Source organism: Anser anser (genome assembly GCF_964211835.1).
Source record: "Anser anser genome assembly, chromosome: 7".
In the NCBI taxonomy this organism is placed as follows: Eukaryota; Metazoa; Chordata; class Aves; order Anseriformes; family Anatidae; genus Anser; species Anser anser.
This window is the reverse complement of record NC_139727.1, coordinates 24,225,469-24,244,505: the sequence shown is the minus strand read 5'-3', so window position 1 is coordinate 24,244,505 and position 19,037 is coordinate 24,225,469. Positions and strand designations below refer to the sequence as shown.

The window sequence follows — 19,037 nt, the reverse complement described above, 5'->3', positions numbered from 1 at the left end:
ACAGCAGATATACCAGGGGAAAAACTTCAAGAAAAGCAACTGCTAGTCTTGAATCCCCCCATACTTCCTACTCAGCATGCTCACTAACATAAGGATACTAACAAACCAAAACCATTGAGCCTCCAGTTTCTGAAACAAGATTTAGTGTAATTGAAGTCTTAAAAAGCTGAATCCCAATTTTAATTCCAAACCTTTCCACTGATCAGAGATTTGTTCACTCTCTAATTGTTATACCACTGAAATGAAATCTCAATGTTTCAGCAACGCTTGAACCTCCCTGCCAAAAGCCAAGATCTTCCAAGCTTTTCAGAACTTCCCACTCTCTTCTGCTGTCCTCTATGCCAAAAGTTCTTCCCATCTATATTCATGACAGTTTTAACTTGCCTGCTTTTATTTATTTACTTAACATCAACAAGTGGTCTAATACCGGATTAATGAAGAATTCTTATCCATCACTGTTTTGATATTTTAAAATCGACAGATTTTCAAATTGTACTTAAACTCACCATAGTCTGGGTGAAAAATCTGACGAATCAGAAGAAGAAACCATTCTTTTGTCAGGCCACCCATATCAAGACCAGCTTCTCCTACAAACGTGACTTTCAACTTCTTCTTCAAATCTGCCCTCTTCCTTGCTAGCTATTACGAAATAGGAGGGGGAAAAATAGAGAAAATTTAACATCTTATCAGTGCTTCCAGTCATAAAGAACAAATCTCTTTGTATACCACTCTTGCTTTGTTTAAGCTAGTTATTTGCATCACCTCCCACTAGTAGGTGAAACTCTTGAAGTTGTTCTTCGTTATCTCAACATGGTAAATAAAAATACTACAATGCCTGAGAGACAGCAGTATCACCACTGAGTTCTTCTGTCTTTGGAAAAAAGGCTAAAATAAACAGGCTTAATCTAGGCAAAAAAAAAAAGTTTAAACTTATGTTTTCTGCACATAAACAATCAGAACTTATTTGGTCTTGTTTTGTTATCAATATTTGGACTTCTTTTTCAATACCATCAGGCTGTTTTTAGTGTTGAGAAGCAGTGGGGAACTAGATTTCATTAAATAATAATTAACAAGTTTATGTGGATACTGAAGTATCGCCTACTTCAATGGACACATCTGTCTCTCAATTCTAAAAAAGGAAAAATTACATTCAAGAATGAGGAATCAGTTAAAATTATGATAAGAAGTTAAGAAAAGAAAGCCTATAATAATTGTTATAAGATAGAGAAGCTAGTGGAGGAAAAGAATAAAAGTATTCTGGGAATTAGAACAGAACAAACTCATCTAGTGACTAGATGATTAGTCATTATTTGTGCTCCTTATCATGGAACTAGATCCTACATAATCTGATGATTATGCACTTTACTCTTAAGACAAAAATTGCAAACACACACACATACCATGTGGTATGCAAGCATGCATCTTCATTAGGAACTTAACTATGGAAAAGTATAAGGACAGAAAATAAAGTTCTGATTGTCTAAATCTTTTCTGCAGTGCTGCTACTGTGAATAAGAAACTCAGTTTCTTTTATTTTGTATTATAGATATATGTATTCCTTATCTTAGCACAGGAATATTTAAGTATAACTTATCAAATCTAAATGCAATTGCTATTTTGCAGCAACACATCATTTAATTACATTTTTAATACCTCATCAAGTGAATCACTAACAAGGTGCGTCCTCCTCACTTTCACATTTAGGAACAACATATTCATGTCAGGTTTCTGTCTGCGAGAGACTTTATCCACAAGGCTTTGCTATTTGAATGAAAAAACATCATACATGTAACATCTTCATTTAAAATACAAAGTACCACACTTAGTGAATTTAAGAAGTCCTTAGTATCTTGCATTAAAAGACATTACCCTGATACAACAGATGCTTCAGTATCTTCTAAGAGGTAGAGAGGAATGCCATCTCTTTATGACTGCAAACATCATTCACACTATGTGAAACTATTAGGATATATAACAAACAGGTGGCAATTGCATGGCAAACTTTTAAACTCCCAAAATAGTTAAAAACAACCACAAGATTCCAGAGGCTGGCTGGTGCTTCACTTAGCTATTCACAAGATACATCTAGCAAACCATGAACAGATACGGTGGTGCTGCCACATTGAGCACTGAGGAAAACAGTAACTCCTAGCACCTGAAGAAAGTTATCACCAAGAGAGGCAGACAAGCCTCTGTCAAAATCCAAGAGGTTGCCCAGAAGCAGTACCCCTTCCGTGATTTGTTGTGTTTTAGTCTTCCACAACATCACATATTCACAGAATGAAATAGGAAACAGATCAAAATTATCTCTTCCTTAGTTACCGTGTTAATTTAACATGCTGGTTTCTTATCAAACACAGTTTATTAATCTGGTTTCTCCAAAAAACAAAAAAAAAAAAGAAAAAGCCAATAACACATTTACTGTAACTTTCTACACAACAGTGATATTTGTAAGCATCTTAAAACCAAGCATATTAAAATAAAAAAAATATGGAGAGAATCCAGCATGGACATTTGTAGGCTAGTAATAGTAAAATGGCTCAGGTTTTTTTTTTTTTTCCAGATAGTCCAATATATCAGAAGTTGTGATGAAAGGCTGTATGGAACATTTACCTAAGAAGAACTGATAAAATACTAATTGATTAGACAAAACCACTTATCACGAAATGACTTACTCGTGCAATACTTATCATCTGCTGTTCTGAATCCCTTTGAATAATAACCTTTTTCGCTGCTATAGAAATAATAAATGGATATTGACAGAAAGAAAACCTGAACAACAAGAGAAAAAAAGATAAAATTTCATTTTTAGCAACTAGCATAGTACTTCCTTAAGAGAAGAGGAGAGAATTTTTACAGTTCAGTAACTATCTTCCCTCTACTGACATTAATTTGGAAATAGCTGCCGGGGTTTTTGTTTTTTCATTGTATACTTAGATAATCAATCCAGTAGAACTCAAATTGTTTAGTTAAAATACTATTAGAAATTCTACGTAATAATAGAATAATACATATCCTGAATATACCTCTTTTATGTTTATCATCTATAGACCTAATAAAAGCAGTCTTCAATTACAGATGGCAAGAAGTATCTTCTGCTTTAAATACTAAATTTTAATTGCTACACTGAATTAAAGAAAGTGAGAATATATTATTTAATACAAGCTGAACAGTTATCTCAGCATAGCATTCATTAGTACACAGAAGTATTTCTGTTTTGGCTTATTTTCTGCTCTGATTTTCAAAGGTACTGATTTTCTACAGATCCTTCTGATTTAAGCCAGGTCTACAAGTGCTCAGGACTTCTAAAAGATCAGATTACAGCTACATTTCACTGCAGTCAAATATTACTAACAATTTTGAAAAACTTCAGAAATCATTACAGTAAAAGATTTACTTTACTTGGTTACTTCAGTAAGTTTTTTGTTGATTAGCTCATGCATCACCTAGCAGAAGTTCATACTAAGACACCCGGAGCTTCAGACTCTGTGTGCATCTTGAATCCAGACTCTACATGTGCACCCTGAATCCTGCCTGCGAGGAGCTCCGGATTCTAATGTCTTTAGGAAAGAAAGAAAATGAGGAAAAAAGATTCTCAGTTGATCTGCTGGAAATCCTAACACAAAATGTTTTACCAAGCAGTGTCAACTTATTTGGAAGAACTGTGTATTTCAAATTACTTCATGTGCAAGGCAAGCTGGGACTTATTCATACTGGTCCTACTTAATTCTAAGCATAGAGCCTTGAATTATTTTTATTATTATTATTTTAAAGTCAAACAATACAGATTTATAGGCTGTAAAATTGGGAAAAAAATATGGCTCTAACACAGTACAAGAACTAAACATATTTTAAGAATAATACAGCTAGTCTGCATTACTTCCAAAGCTATGTATCACACAAACTTTGTTTTGATATATACCCCATGTCCCAGCTAACTGAAAAGAACTGGAGCAGGTGGAAATCTCACAGCCCTTTTATAAGTTTGGATTTGGGTGCCAAAGCAGCCAGATGGTGCCCATGCAAAAAAAAAAAAAAAAGTCTGAAGCTCAGCAGTATACAGATTGCAATGCTTTGAGACTACTCAAAGCCTACTGTGCATTCATTGCTATCATGTCTTTTTCTTTTTTTTTTTTTCCCTCCTCCTGCCCAAGCAGATTTTAAAACTTAGCAGGAAGATTAAATGCCTATTTCTCCACGTTTCTAGATCACACTTGTGGCTGCCTTGAGCCTGTAAAGATTTAAGTTTCATGTAAGAGAAATAAGTACAACTGATTTTACTGGAGCAAATACGATCAGACCCACATACAGAATATTTAGATACCATCAATAAGTGTTAAGTATGCACACTGCACCACTTTCTATGAATGTGTTAGAAGTTAAAATATGTTCACAGTAAGATGCAATTAACACATCACTGAATTGACACCAATACATAATAAACTAATGTTGTGATCTAGATTTTACTCTTCTGTCTAGTTTGCTATGGTAGAATGAGATTTATTAGTCGACATCGTATCCACACAGTTTCTGCAAACAGCAGCTATGTTATGTTTTTCCAATAAAATACATTTAGTACGGCTAACACACAGACACAGATATGGTGCTTTGAAATAATACGTGACAAAAAACAGCCAATTTTTCCTTACCTGTGAGAATTTCCATAACATTGCCAGTTATGATATTCTTCCATAAGATCAATGTGATCAAGTGTAGAATTATAGAAATCCATATATGAAATAATAGGGGGGCTAATCAGACTATTTGCAGCATCTATAAAGAAAATACAATAGTCTTTCAAAGTACTGCCTGGATTATGCACGTTTTCTAAGCATTCTGAGCAGCAGTAAAAGAAAAAGATGACAGAAAAGATGACAAATGGTCTACTAGTAAATTTGTCTGAGTCTTAGCTACAGAATTAGAAGTGTAACATAACTTACCGCATCATATTAATAGCTTTAAAAATAGTATTTCCCAGGTCAGTCCAACTATGGTAAGACAAACTTGATATATTTCTGACCTCAAGAGCAATTCCATTCCTCTACAGCATTTGACTCTATCCCACATAATGACATACAGTAATTTAAAGTTTCATAGACACAGAATGATATATTCTTCTGAAATCAATGAAAAACAGTTTGATAGATTTCTTAAACACCTTCATATCGAGTGGTCTACTTTGAATTACTAAATATCCCTTTCCCCAGAGGTATATGTGCAGAATTAATGAACTAGCAACTCTTTCAGATGACTACAGAACACAAGAGAAGAATCATGTTTTAGGATACAGTTGAGCTTGTGTGTCTAAACTGTGCCACTGTATAGAGAGGGCTGTACGGAATTCTTTTAAATAGAAGTTGTTTTAAGTAGCCAGAGAAATGAAAACATTCTCACTCCAATCTTAATTTTCACTTGATGGTTTCATTTTCTCCTAGAAAGCATGAAGCAAAGAGGGGCTTTCTACCCCTCAAGGAAAGGGTACTGACCTTAGGTCTTCCATTTCTACAGTAGATGCTCTAACCACTAAACTATCGGTGATTGGGAGAGAAAGACTGCATTTACAATGGTCAAATTCGCTGTGCTCTGTGTTGAGCTGGACAGGGATTTACTTTTTCTATGCTGTAGTTTTGAACTTAAGAGCAATACACATTGACTAAGATACCTAGATCCTAAAAACATCTGTGAGGCTAAACCAGTTACAGAAGAAATTGTAGCAATTGCACGTTTAAAAGTTTTTTTTATAAATCTAAGGGAAACCTTTACTATCGGTTACCTCTCTGGATTTTTCTTCTAATGATCTGTTGTTGTTACAGGAAGATGATGCATAGCAATTGTCCTCTAGTAAAAAGCATGTATGAGGTCTTGCCAATTGACATTTTTTTCCTGCTTACTATTTTTTGGCATTCTCTTCTATTGTAGTTCATACTGTGTTACTACAAATGTCCATTTCCACCATAAGTGGGGAGAGAGATAAACCACGCTCTTCTGCTTCCATATGTGTACATGCATACACATACAAAATGCAAGTATATATATATATATATATATATACACACATACATAATATACACCTACATGTAAACACAATTTAAGGAAAAAACCTACTAAATAATGCCAGGACTTTGGTTGCTGATGGAATCCACCAGGTACATTTCATCATGGGTGGAAACTCTTCAGGTTTTGCAGGAAACAGGCGTAAAGAAATAAATTGCAGTAACCTGTCCACCACCTGCTTGAACCTCCTCTGTGAAATCCTAAAAGAAACAAGCTACAGTTACTTTCATGTAATCGCTGTTCAAACTGAAGCCTATATTATCAGATTTCAATATTATTTTCTGAAGAACATGCTTTTGTCCCATTATAAAAACAAATTTCCAAATATAAAGTTTGAAGAATCATGCTTTTAAATACTGGCATGCAGCAATGCTCTGCATTTAAATACAGCAATGCACCATTTAAATACACTTTTTAATGTCTGTATCTTTAAAAAATTTACAAAAGAATCATCACTTGTTCTTGACTTTAATAAACAGAAGTAAACGAAAAATAAACATCCCTTCTCTCTTTCAGTCCACAATCTGAATACTGAGGAAGTCTCAATTTTTGATTTTGAGATACTTTGCCCTATTGAAGGAATAGCGAAAAATACTTCATACACTTGTGACAAGTGCACATATAAAGTTATGTGCTGCACTACTTTCATAATACAGCAAAAATACATGTGTAGATATAATACATGAGTAGATATATTAAAGCATCATTTTGTAAATAAAAGCTCTTCTGTTTTAATGTTTCAAATTTCTAATACTTATTTTAAGAATAAGAACATCAATATGCCTTTTGCATCCTTAACCAAAAGCGTTCATCTGATTTGTAAACACTGATTCAAATGAAATAATAAATTAATGCATTTTTAAGCAAATCTGGACATATTTCAGGGGGAGAAATATATGTATATAATTTTCATCCTTGCAGAGAAGAAAATCCTTAATTAAGAGTTTCCCTAAGAGGCAGGGAATTGTGAACATACACAAACATTTTTTTTTAAACCCTAAATTGAACTTTTTGCGCAGTCGTCATGAGGAAGGCAACCTGCATACAAACTTAAAAACCACTCTTTTGGCAGTTACCCCCACGTGACTAATAGCTAGATGCTATTAGAATTATTTCTAATAATTAAAATCTAATGCCTTAACTACATTCTGTCACCATCTCTGTTACACTATCAGCATGGACTTAATTTCGTTTGTGGTTTTCATGTAATACAGCAAAGCTACAGTATCTTTTGGAAATAATGCAAAAAACACCTTTATTTAAAAGGAAGATCAAAGATGTTTGTAACAATATCATTATCTAAGCGTGTATCTAGAAAATTTACATTCTTTTTTTGCATAAGTTATGTAAAAATAACTTACACAGCTTATTTTGCAATCAAAGCTTTTTTGCATAAAGATAATCATTTTTTATACATTACATACAGTTTGCATCTATAAATCAGTATCACGTAGTGGACTATGTCCAAATGTACTTTGAAAACAACAAAACAATCTCTTTAGTCAACTTTCATATAATTTATATATAATATAAAACAGTCAACATTCATGGAAATACAGTAACAATTGTAATCCTAAAAATTGAATTTTTAATTTTATTTTTTTATTGTTTTTTACTTTTTAGACCAGTGCACTAGGAAATGATGGTCAGCTTCTGTTAAGGCTGCTATCTGTCTTAGCAAGTGAGCATAGATGACATAAGTAGAAGTGTTACTAAATTGAGGATTCTGAAAAAGATTAAAAAAATGTGTTAGGTTAACAAACTGCATAAAGGGAAAAAGTCATTACGGCTGTTTCTTATGTTTGTTGTTGTCAATACAATTACGCAGGAAAGTAATTCAGAAAATTGCTGTGACAGTGGTAAAAGCTATGGAAAAATGATTTGCAACTTCTATTCAAATGAAAAATATGCAACTTCTATATTGCAAAAGTATGGATTTTTTTGTGTTTCAAAAGAAAGCCCACAGGTAACAAAGGCAGTATTCAATGTATTTTTTCTGGATTATCATATACTGTATAACACATAAATTACACTCCTCTGCATGATGAGCTTTTAATCTCAGTAATAAGGATTTTCCTGTCTTTCCACACACTCCTTATTTTCCCTCTTATATGAGTCCACACACTCCCACTTTTCTGCAGAATTATTCTTCATAATTCACAGCTAATGTGCCCACCCCAGAGAAAAAAACTGTTGTCTCCAAAAACTAAATTACTATCTGATCTTTCAAGTAACAGCAGAAGATTCTCTCATGTGGAGAGGTGTCATCTGCACTAGCAAAGCTTAAAGGGGGAATTTGCTACAAATGCTCATCAGTTTTAGTAGGAAAGGTAATTGGTTAATGTAGACAAAAATCAGACAATGCAGTCGTCAGATAGACTGGAGGGAGACTGCTGGATAAACTGCAATACTAGTGAAAATTACAGCAATATCAAAAAGTGCATATACTGAAACTTTTGGGAAAGATCACTGTTGCAACATAGCAATAAAGGAAATCTGACAATAAGTAGGAAATAACCTTCTAAAACTTTTGCTCTTTCAATACGAAGTGATAGGAAACAATTGCATGCCTGTGTTCTTAGTTCATGGGTTTAATGTATGCAACCTTACCCCATCAACTCTGTCATTAAACTCCTGTTCCCATCATGCATACCCTACACTTCTTCCATATGTTAATACAATCTTATGACAGGAAATTAAATGTGAAATTTATCAGTTATACTAAGTATCTTGTTTGCATAGTATACTGGTTTATAGATTATAAATTAAGCTGACATATACTTAACTAAAAATACTGTATTTTTCTTACCTGTAGAAGTATACAGTATGCTCTAAGATCATCTTTTGTTCGTGGCCTACAAAATGAATGAATTAATTTGAAACACCACTCTATGTATACACCACATATACACATCAATAGTCAGGATATCCTGCACCCTAGGATTTAACTTTGTTTTGTCAATATGTGTTCAATACCATATTCAGCATCATCACTGAAAGGACACTTTTAAAGATTCTGACTACTCTCTAAAGGTAGTAAAAAAAAACCAAAAAAAACAACAACAAAAAAAAACAACAAAAAATAGAGAAAGCAATAGCCATGGGTTGGGTTACAGATGAGTCACAACAAGGGGATGTCTCTTGCTACATCTTTTTTTTTTTTTTTTGAATCAAACTAAGCATTCTCACTTCTATTACTTCTTGCTAAAATCTTGTCCTCTCCATGCCTCCTGGATAATCATTTCTGCATGCTGTATTGCCCCTTCAGTGCTGCTGAAACATGAATGATATTGCAAAACAAACTTCAAGTCAAGAAATTATGTAAGTTAAAACGTGTTAGTTGGGGTCAGGAGGAACATGTTTTACTCTGGATAAATTGCCTAATTCATCTCACAGTTGGGATTCCTGAAAGATTGCCCTGGCAACAAGCAGCTGAGATTTTCTGAGGGGATATATGGCTAGATCTGCTTCTCAGAGGTTCAACGTCAGCTTACAGAGCTCAAGATGGGTCTCACTAGATTTGCCTGCCAAAAGGAGACAAGTTCTTATGAGTCAAGTTAAGTTTTAAGAGAACATTTTCTTTCTTTGGCTAAAACAATAGAGTAAAAATATAGAAAGTATACCAGTTCTAAGTAAGTGTTGGAACAGTAGTGCAAACATTGGTTATACTTACCCTTTCCATTCTTGTAGCAGACCATTAATTATTCCCTTTAGGACTGACTTCTGAACATCTTGAGGCTATGGAAAAAGGAGCAGGGAAAAATCATATCTAATCAAATTATACATGCTTGGTATAAGAGAGTGTACAAAAAGGCAAATTAGTTTTGCCTGTGATTCAAGCCAGCTAAGAAATCTTTGACTGTGCTATGGTGCTGAGTTCCTGTATATCTTTCCTCAGAGGCTATTAGGTGAGGCCTGAAGTTGTGTCAACTGTGGCTTTCAAAACTTCAAACAACTTAAAAGCTGTACACATTATTTCTACATTATTCCTGCCTTGTATTTACTAGACACAGTATCTACTTTTTACTACTCCCATCCTCACATTTTCCATCTCTCTCATCATGCAGTGTCCCACCACACTCATGTCTTATCTTCCAAACACTCTGAGATCTACCACAGGATGAACCGCATTAATACTAACAAAAATTTCCTCGTCTTTTACTACAGCAATTTTCATGACTCTATGGCAATTCTCACAGGACAATTTTAAGTATATTATGAGACATTCTTCAGAAATCATACATATCTGAGAAATACTTTTGGTATAAATTGCTTCTTAGAAAGTTTCTTTGATGAAATGATTGTTAGATTATCAAACATGAATTCTGTTCTTCTACTTACAGTATTCAGTAAGGCATCATAGACAACATTCACAAATTTTGCATCGATTCCAGAATCCTCAATGGTATTAAATGGAGAATTGGTATCTTTCTGCAAGTTAGATAATAAATGAGACATTTTGGTTTTGAAATGTTTTGAATATTTGACATATCTTTCAAAATAAAAGTTTATCAGCACTTTTAACAAAACACATACAGATAAAAATATTTATTTTCCTTATCAAAACGTAAGAATCTAAGTCCGTTTTTATTAATGGGTAAAAGATGAAACTAAAGAACATTCATCTTACACTTTAGCATTATTCGTGTGGCTCCATTACCTAGTTGTTCTATTTTAAAATGTAGAAGGGTCTCAAATAACAAATAGCACAGAATGTTCATCTTCCATCTTTGCTGTAAATCCATCATGAGACAAGAATGAAGTTACAAGCATTCAATTTTCATTAAGTAACTAAGAGTCGCAGGTTATTTTGCCTAGGTTCGTATTAAATATCAAAAGCACATCTTGCTCTGCAGTAAGAAGGAAATATTAATTTAGCACGTATTCAGAAACTTTTCACAAAGATAAGATCTTGCCCAAGGAACACTGAATATGCCAACACAACAGAGCAGCAAAACTACTTGAATGCTTATCACTTTTTTTTTTTTTTTAAAGGACAGGGAATTTCTGTTTCCAGGTTTGCCTATTAGCTGCATCAACTTGAATATTTTTAAACTCTAGTTTGTGTAGAAAGTACCTTACACTTGAAATACTGTTGCTTAAACTGGAATAAATAAATCAATGCCATAACACATTGTGTACCAAAGGCAGGTAAGATCATAATAAAACAATTCTAGTGGGTTTGAGCAACTAGTTGCAAGCCTTTAACTGATGCGCATCTAAATGCTTTGAGGAGCCAAATCACTGTAACTACTAAGTAATATTACGAATTATTTTCTACCTTAAATGCAGCATTTATCTCCAGGAAAGAATCAAACGTTGTAGAATAAAAATCATGCACAGCTTTCCAGTCTCCTGATGACTTTGACTTTTCTATATCATCCCTAGAGAGAATGCATTAAAAAGACAAGTAATAACAAGGGTTAAATCTTCCCAGCCACTTAGACTTTAGACTGTGCTATAACTCCAAGCTTTCCTCACTAAGCACATTTAAAAGACAGACAAGTATAATATCAGTATCTAACATCTTCCTTGTCATTGTACGATCATGGTATTACAAGAGAACAAAAGCATAGTTTGTGTTTGATATACTTGAGCAATGTCTTATTCAAAATGTTAATTCATGGTGTCACAGTTCAGTATGCTAAGACAAATCATTAGTAGAACAGAATTATGTTTTAGAAACACTGACATGATAAGATTTCTGAGACTAATTTATTCATTTAAGTATGCAGGCTCCTAAACAAGTCAATTTCATTATTACTGTTCCAAAAGTTATTTCTCTTCCAGTTTTTCAAATAAACCTTAATCTTTGTATGTGACTATGCATGTTCTTTGACAACAAAATCTGGATTTACCCTTGAAATCCTTTTAAGTATTGACCTTGTAAAGCAAGTTCCTGTTTTGTCCAATGTCAGACATTTTAAAGAATCCTTAAAGCGTATTTTATCTTCGTTAACTATAATGCTGGCAATACAAATTCCAGATTGCTTCCCCCCTCATAAAAAAAAAAGTTGATATCTAGTACAAAGAAGTTATCAATGGGACAAACCAAAAACACTACAGACTTTTAAATACTTTACTTGAAAGAATGAAACTCTTGATAGTTGTATAACTAGACAGCAGTCAATAAATACAAAAATCTGAATATGGTAACAATTTCAGCTCTTCAGAACACCTGAATAACAGCAAGGGATATTCCACCAAATACGCACACTGAATAATCAAAAAGTATTCCTTCACCTCACTGAATGCATAAGACTTCAAACATGGAAAAGAGCAATGAAAAGTCTATGCTTATGTCTCTGGAAGCAACTTTGATTTTTTTTTTCCCATCTGTTCGAAAAATAGAAGAATCAGGCTTCCTCCTAGGAATATTCCTCCCAATTTCCTGACCAATATTTCTCTACCAGTAAAATACTCAAGGATATTAAAAACAAAACAAATCAAAACAAACAAAAAACCACTTCCAGCCTACATTAAGCCATACATCCTTGTTCTAAAACCAAACATCCACTGAATGTCAGGAACTGAATTTCCAACTCTGAAATACAAGCTTTGCTTGTTTCTTGAACAGAACAGCAAGTGTCAAGCTAGAGAAATTCTTTTGATAATTTTCACAGTAATAGATTTACCGATCACACCATGACAGCAAAGTAACGACTGCTACTGCGAGATTGTCTTATTGAACTGAACATAACTCATTTGAGGTTAAGAAAAATCAAATGTACAAATTAGGACAAAATGAAGTCCAAAGAAAGTATGCTTTTAGAAACACCCATGCAACTTACTGGAAGTCTTTCACAGTTTTGGTTCGGATAGGAAGGGAAGGTTCAGGAGGAATGGGTGCTTTCAGTTCTTGGGGTAGTGTATCTATAGAGATTCGTTGCTTTTGTCTAACATCGAGACAAATAGGTGGTAGATCTCTCACTTGTAAAAAAAAATAATGCAAAGAACAATAAATACAATGCAATCATATTAATGACCATTCAGCTAGTAAAATATAGATGTACAGGAACTAGGAAAAAAACCCAGAGCCTACACCCCTACACCGATGTTTTTTGTTTTTTAAATTAAATATCAGAGCAGTATTACTACTCTCCTGCCTTCTCCATTTATCACATCAGGGAAGTATACACTAATAAAATCGCCAAAACACAAAGGCAGGTTCTTTTACCTCATGATAATGATAGAGAAGCTGTCAATGTGACTTAACTCAGCTAACATTTATCAGAAGACAGAAGACATCAGATCAGGGCTGTTCTCCATCCCCAAGTATGGCTCTGATGTTTAACCTTGTCAAATCTCATAGCTGAAACTTAAAACAATTTAAAGAGAAGAGCAGAAATCAAAAAAAAAAGTGGACACATACTAAATTAATTCAAGCCAAGGTGCCCAACAATACCACGATGTAAGTGCTCTGCTGATGCAGATGAACTAACTTAAAAGAAACTAAGACTATGCTATTTTTCTACTCCAAGACAAGTAATTTTAATTTAACTCTTGATCTGTCTTCTCAATTTTGGATGGATTAAACATTGAATTACAAACAGTTGAATACACTGAGATGAGGAAAATATTCTCTGCATCTGTAGAAGAGACAGCAGCAGACAGAAGCTGTTTCTCATTACAGTGAATTGAAGCTGCAGGTGTTAAGCTTTGTAACTTGCACCCTGTCAGTGATGCAATTTGCTTTGAAATACACTACTTAAATTAGATATACTAAAACTGAGTTTTAATAATATGTTTAATAAGTACTGTCATCTTCAGTATATTTTGCCATAATTCCAGTTTATTTGTAAATAGAATTATTTGCCTGTGTGACATTCAAAAATTTTCATTAAGATCTGTCAAATGAATTCCATTGAGGACAAACTTGAAACTTTATGTGCTGAGTTTATAAACAGCAATAATCCAGTATTACAAGACAAGAAAAAATAATCACTTCTGGCTGTTTGCCCAGTTACATTAAGTAAAAAGACTCAGCAGTGCATGACTGCTTAGGAAATGATCAAAAACTGAGGAGGAAAATCTTGTTGACACAAGAGAGAATTGACTAACACAGACTACCGGAACGTCTGCTTAATTTTACACATTGAGCTCTCAATTTCAAGAACACATCCATAACTTCAATAAATATTGCCATACATTAGGATGATGAAAATTAAAAATTAAGTACTAGTGTAACATTAATTACAGCCAGGACAGTATCATGTGCAGCAAGATCTGGGGGCATTTCAAGAAAGGCTTGTTTTTAAGTTCACCATTCTTGTTGGGTGCAAGAGGTAAAATGAATTCTGTAAAAGACTACTGCATTTTCCACATTGCTTGGCACAATAGTAGATTTAATTTTACTTTGTCCTAAATTTTAGTGAGCAGCAGACTTTCATATCATAACCTAAGATTGTATTAAGCAACTATTCAGATAAAATTGGACAGGAAACAATTAAGGATTCTCCTATATGAAACACACATTATCTAGCAGTCCATGAAACAGCTTCATGCACATTTCAGTTACAAAGCTTAGCAGCTGTGTAGTTAATATTGACAAGCTGTCACTTGTAGCTTTAGAGGAAAATGTTACCTGAAAAACACAAAACTTTTTATTTCTCTGAAGTCTTTCAGACTCCAACAATAGTGCAATTGTTTACATATGAAGATTTTTCTTAAATATATAGGTGAGAGAAATGGCCACCCGAAGGTGGTTCTTCCAGCTTTATTAATGAGGTCTTACTATACTTTCAAAGAATGAGCAGAGCTCTGTCCAGCTTTGCAGCACCTTCTTTTTGCCTTTCCCCAAGTACTGTCCTTACGTACACCACTTCTACTTTAACCTTGGTAAGTTAAAATATGCAATGCCTCAAATTCTTCCACACAACAGTGGGAATAGCCTTCACTGGTCATCTCCAGTCACCTTTGTTTCCTTTCTGTAGCACAAAGTGACTTGAGCAAAATACAAAATTCTATTCAAACTCTCATTTACACTTAACTGCCCTTTGTGTTTCAGTGATTTTCTTCCCCTGCATTTGTATTTTTAAAAGTAGGCACCTCCTTACTCCATGAGCAGTTACTAAAAAAAAAGTCTTGCATTTTACATTTGCAGAACAGCTATCAAGTACATAGATTATTTTATTAAAGAAACCAGTCCTGCACATGATAAGCCACTTTTTTCTCCACAAATCTGAAATTTACAATACCTGTCCACAGTTTTGTTTCTACCCTATACTATTTATCAGCCTTCATGATTCTAGCCTATCATACTGAATACACAGCTCCACTTGAAAAATTTCCATCAATTATCTTTACCTCATATCACAACAACATTCTCTCTCACCTTTAAAGTTCTTCAGAATTTACCATTCTTTGCCTGTGAGTTTTATTTTATCACTGGCTTTCATTTTCACTGAAAAGCAGCAACTCTCAGCAAGTCTCCCTTAAAAGCCCTATGCATGCCTCATCACTGCCTTCCCTCTGATCTAGAAAAATCCCTACAAAGTTCTGACAATTTCTAGAGAAACCTACCATCTGACTGGAGCTAAGACAAACAGTATCTATAAATGGACTTCTGAATTTGTAACTTTCTTTAAAATTTCAGAGGAATATTTCATCCTTCAGGTCCTTTTGTTCTTCCTATCCAACTTGTCTCTAAGAGATGACTTCTACTGAGGATGGACTATGATATATATTATTGACTATACCATGTACGGGACAATGTAATCTAATGAAATCTAGACTTCTAGGTTTTCTGGCACTGTCACAATAGAAATATTGGTGGAACACTGAGCACCTTCTTAAATTGGTAGCTAAGTAACACAAGGCTTTTATTCTCTTACCATTTTTGATGTTAGGTATAACAAGTTGCGTAGGTGAATTTCTGTTTCCGGTGCCTTCTTTCTTTTGGTTGATAGTTGTGATGAAATTGCTGAAAGTGGAAAACTGATTTTTTGCTCCTCTTTCCAACCCCTGTAATTAAGATGACAGCGTGCTATAAAAGGCTAATACATTTCTGAAAGAGTAATCTTACTCATTGGGTATTACAAAGAATATTTAAATGCTTATCATCTTGAAATATGAGTGTTAATACCTAAATAAGACATACATGATGTTTCTACAAGTTTGTTTTAATTTGAATCAGGAGAAGTAACATACAATTCCATTACATTTAACAATTCATGCATTAGTTTGCAGTATATAAGATATCCCTAGATAACTCAGGAGAAAAGAATATTAGAATATTGTTGAAAGCATTCTAACTTATTGTCCTAATTTCTAAATACTTTTATATTCCTCACTCCAGCTCAGTTTAAATAGATACAAGTGTCACACATTTCTTTTTCAAGTAACCCTTATATGCTGAAGTTCAGACAAACTCCCCCAAAATTGAAATATGGAAACAAAAATTCGGCGTAGACTGCTGCTATTAACATTTAAATACTGACTACCTGGATAAAAACACCAGATTCAAAGTTTTCAGCATCAGCAGCCACCAAAGAAAGGCTATCCAACAAACAATTGTTTAACACAATCCTAAAAAAAAAAATGCTTAATATCTGCATGTGCAGCTGCCAAGAAGTCTGCTCAAACTTTTGCTAAGCAATGAGTGCTAATGTGTTTTAACAGTGAAGAGAAATGAAGCAACACAACAGACTTTCACAGGTTGGTGCCAATCAACGTTTGACACAACGTGCCAATAGTCACTAAGTGACTGTTAGATATAATTATTTACACCGGAGAATTTGCAAAGCACAGGTGAGTTAAGGGGCTTGTCCAAGACTACACAAGTCATGTGATGGAAGTTTTCATTTGCATCTCAGCTCCAAGTGATCAGCTGATGTCCAGCAAAGGCGGATCTGCTTAAAAAACATACACAGTCTTCTTGCATGTCGTGATTTTGAGCCTTACATTAACCTAAAGACTCATTTGACTGACATCTGGTACCTGTGTTCTCAGTTAGAAAAAAGTAGTTTTATAAACCAAAACTAATTCCACAAATGACAACAGAAATTCCAGAATAATTTTCATATCTTTTTCTTTTTTAAAAACCCATTCATTTCCCTTTCCTCTTAAAAGAAATAGATTTTGACTACGACACGCAGCCAGAGTTCTGAGGAAAGTACTTCACTTCCACCACAACATCCTGAAACACCACCAGGAGGGTAATAATACAGCCCATAAACCTGCCATGCTACAGTGTACGCAAGTTGATACACTGCCAGGAATTTTAAATAACTGTGGCAAAACGAGCTATTTTTCCATGGCTTATAACTCAGCAAATTACAAATCTGAACAATCAGCAGGACTTCTAGCTTTAAAAATATCAACTTTCAACTTCTAGCTCCAAACGCCTTGTATGCAAGAAATGTTCAAACAAAATGTAATTACAGCTACTATTTTAATATTAGCTATTTTAAAAATTATTACTCTATAAGCCTTAAAGTATCACTAAGATGTTTCTTAAAACTCACCTGGCACACAAGCAGAAAGTCCAGATCCTGAGAAAACACAGCAAGACGTGACTAAATGAAAAAGGACTTTTAAACAAATCCAGATCTTAAGTTTATCTGCTGTGTCACAAAAACACATGCTCTAGGTAGAAAATCTGGAGTTTGGATGATTCTAACAATTTGTAGGGAATAGTTATCATAGATAAATTCATAAGAGGAGCTCTTATGAAGCAGACTACTGTGACAGCTGTTTTGAGTCACATAACCTTTCCTCAGCTTTCCAGTTTTACTCCAGCCGTGCCACTGCAATAGTATAGTCGAATAGTTATTTTAGAAGGTCCTTCTTAATGCCACTGCCCTGAGAAGCAATCAGAAAGAGCGAAGCTTGCACGCGCTATTCCACTCCATCACATCCTGCTCCAAGTGCGGCTCCAACAATGTTAAACAAACATACTGATAAAGGCTTTGCTGGAAAGCCCTGGAGGAATACCGGGGAAGTACATGCTCATCAAAGAGGATCTGTGACATCTCCTGGGAGAGTAATCTAGGACAAGCGTACAGCACTGTGTCATACTTATAAAACTCTGTAGGAGGTCAACGAGCCTCTAGAGCCTAAAACGCTACAAACACACAGCCATCAGAAAACCGAACCCCCACATAAGGAACAGGCATGCTTGGAGGAAGTGGATCAAAGCCATCTTTAATCCTCCTCTAATCCTTTTCTAAGAGCATATTAATAACTTACAACGCTGCTGGCTTCTTACTGAAATTTTTCAAAAGCATTAAGCCCTCCATAAGGCTGGAGAAGTACTAGCTTTATACTTTATACATTTATGTTTTCCATTATTGAAATGAAACCAGATGGTGAAAACAAGTCAAACTGCTTGCAAAGAGCACATACAGAGTGCTTGCAGAAAAAGAGGCAAAAAGACCATCTAGAAGAGTTTCTTGAAAACCTTGCTCTTCAGCCCTAACTTAACTCACTGAAGACCCCTACGTATGTAGTGAGCAAGGACCAGGGGTGCCAGAAAACATAGAGGAAACAAGGATTACCCAAAGACAGCTGTCAGTGCAACAGCCTACTCAAAAAGTAAAATTTTCCTTTCCATTCATATCTTGAAAGGTGTAACATCAGACCGTTTTTGCTTTATAGAAACCTCTACTTGTTCCTGCTTACAAGAGGCAAGTTAAATAACTTCCCACAAATTTATTTGCAGAATCTGAATACTGACATCCAAACCACCTCCCCCTATGCATTATTTTTTAATCATCATTCCACGCATAAGAAAAACCTTGGCACGTTGCAGGACCACATTAATTTATTGTGGGAGTAATTTAGCTCCACAACTTCCCTTAGGAATGAAAGCAGAAGAAAATCACCCAGAAAGGTTACCCTCTTTCAGTAACTCCACACGGTCCTTGCCTAGAAAAAGCCACGATGCAAATGGCAATAGCAGTAGTCACATAAACACTTTCTTCCAATTTTCAGCCTGCTTAAACTCCAGATGTGACATCTTTCATGCTCATGCCCTAATAAGA

The 19,037-nt window shown here is 34.5% G+C and overlaps 1 protein-coding gene across 1 annotated transcript in view; it reads right to left on the bottom strand.

Annotated features, from left to right (window-relative positions):
* HECTD2 (HECT domain E3 ubiquitin protein ligase 2) overlaps nucleotides 1–19,037 on the bottom strand; it is a 34,673-nt gene that overhangs the window by 12,045 nt on the left and 3,591 nt on the right. Inside the window, exons 2-13 of the mRNA XM_083844415.1 lie at nucleotides 15,888–16,017; nucleotides 12,846–12,984; nucleotides 11,336–11,438; nucleotides 10,396–10,485; nucleotides 9,728–9,792; nucleotides 8,864–8,909; nucleotides 7,671–7,780; nucleotides 6,106–6,254; nucleotides 4,650–4,773; nucleotides 2,676–2,772; nucleotides 1,654–1,761; nucleotides 507–639 (exon numbers count right to left, since the gene is read on the bottom strand). Of these exons, the coding sequence (XP_083700541.1) occupies nucleotides 507–639; nucleotides 1,654–1,761; nucleotides 2,676–2,772; nucleotides 4,650–4,773; nucleotides 6,106–6,254; nucleotides 7,671–7,780; nucleotides 8,864–8,909; nucleotides 9,728–9,792; nucleotides 10,396–10,485; nucleotides 11,336–11,438; nucleotides 12,846–12,984; nucleotides 15,888–16,017 (1,294 nt within the window). The remainder of the gene's footprint in view (nucleotides 1–506; nucleotides 640–1,653; nucleotides 1,762–2,675; nucleotides 2,773–4,649; nucleotides 4,774–6,105; nucleotides 6,255–7,670; nucleotides 7,781–8,863; nucleotides 8,910–9,727; nucleotides 9,793–10,395; nucleotides 10,486–11,335; nucleotides 11,439–12,845; nucleotides 12,985–15,887; nucleotides 16,018–19,037) is intronic.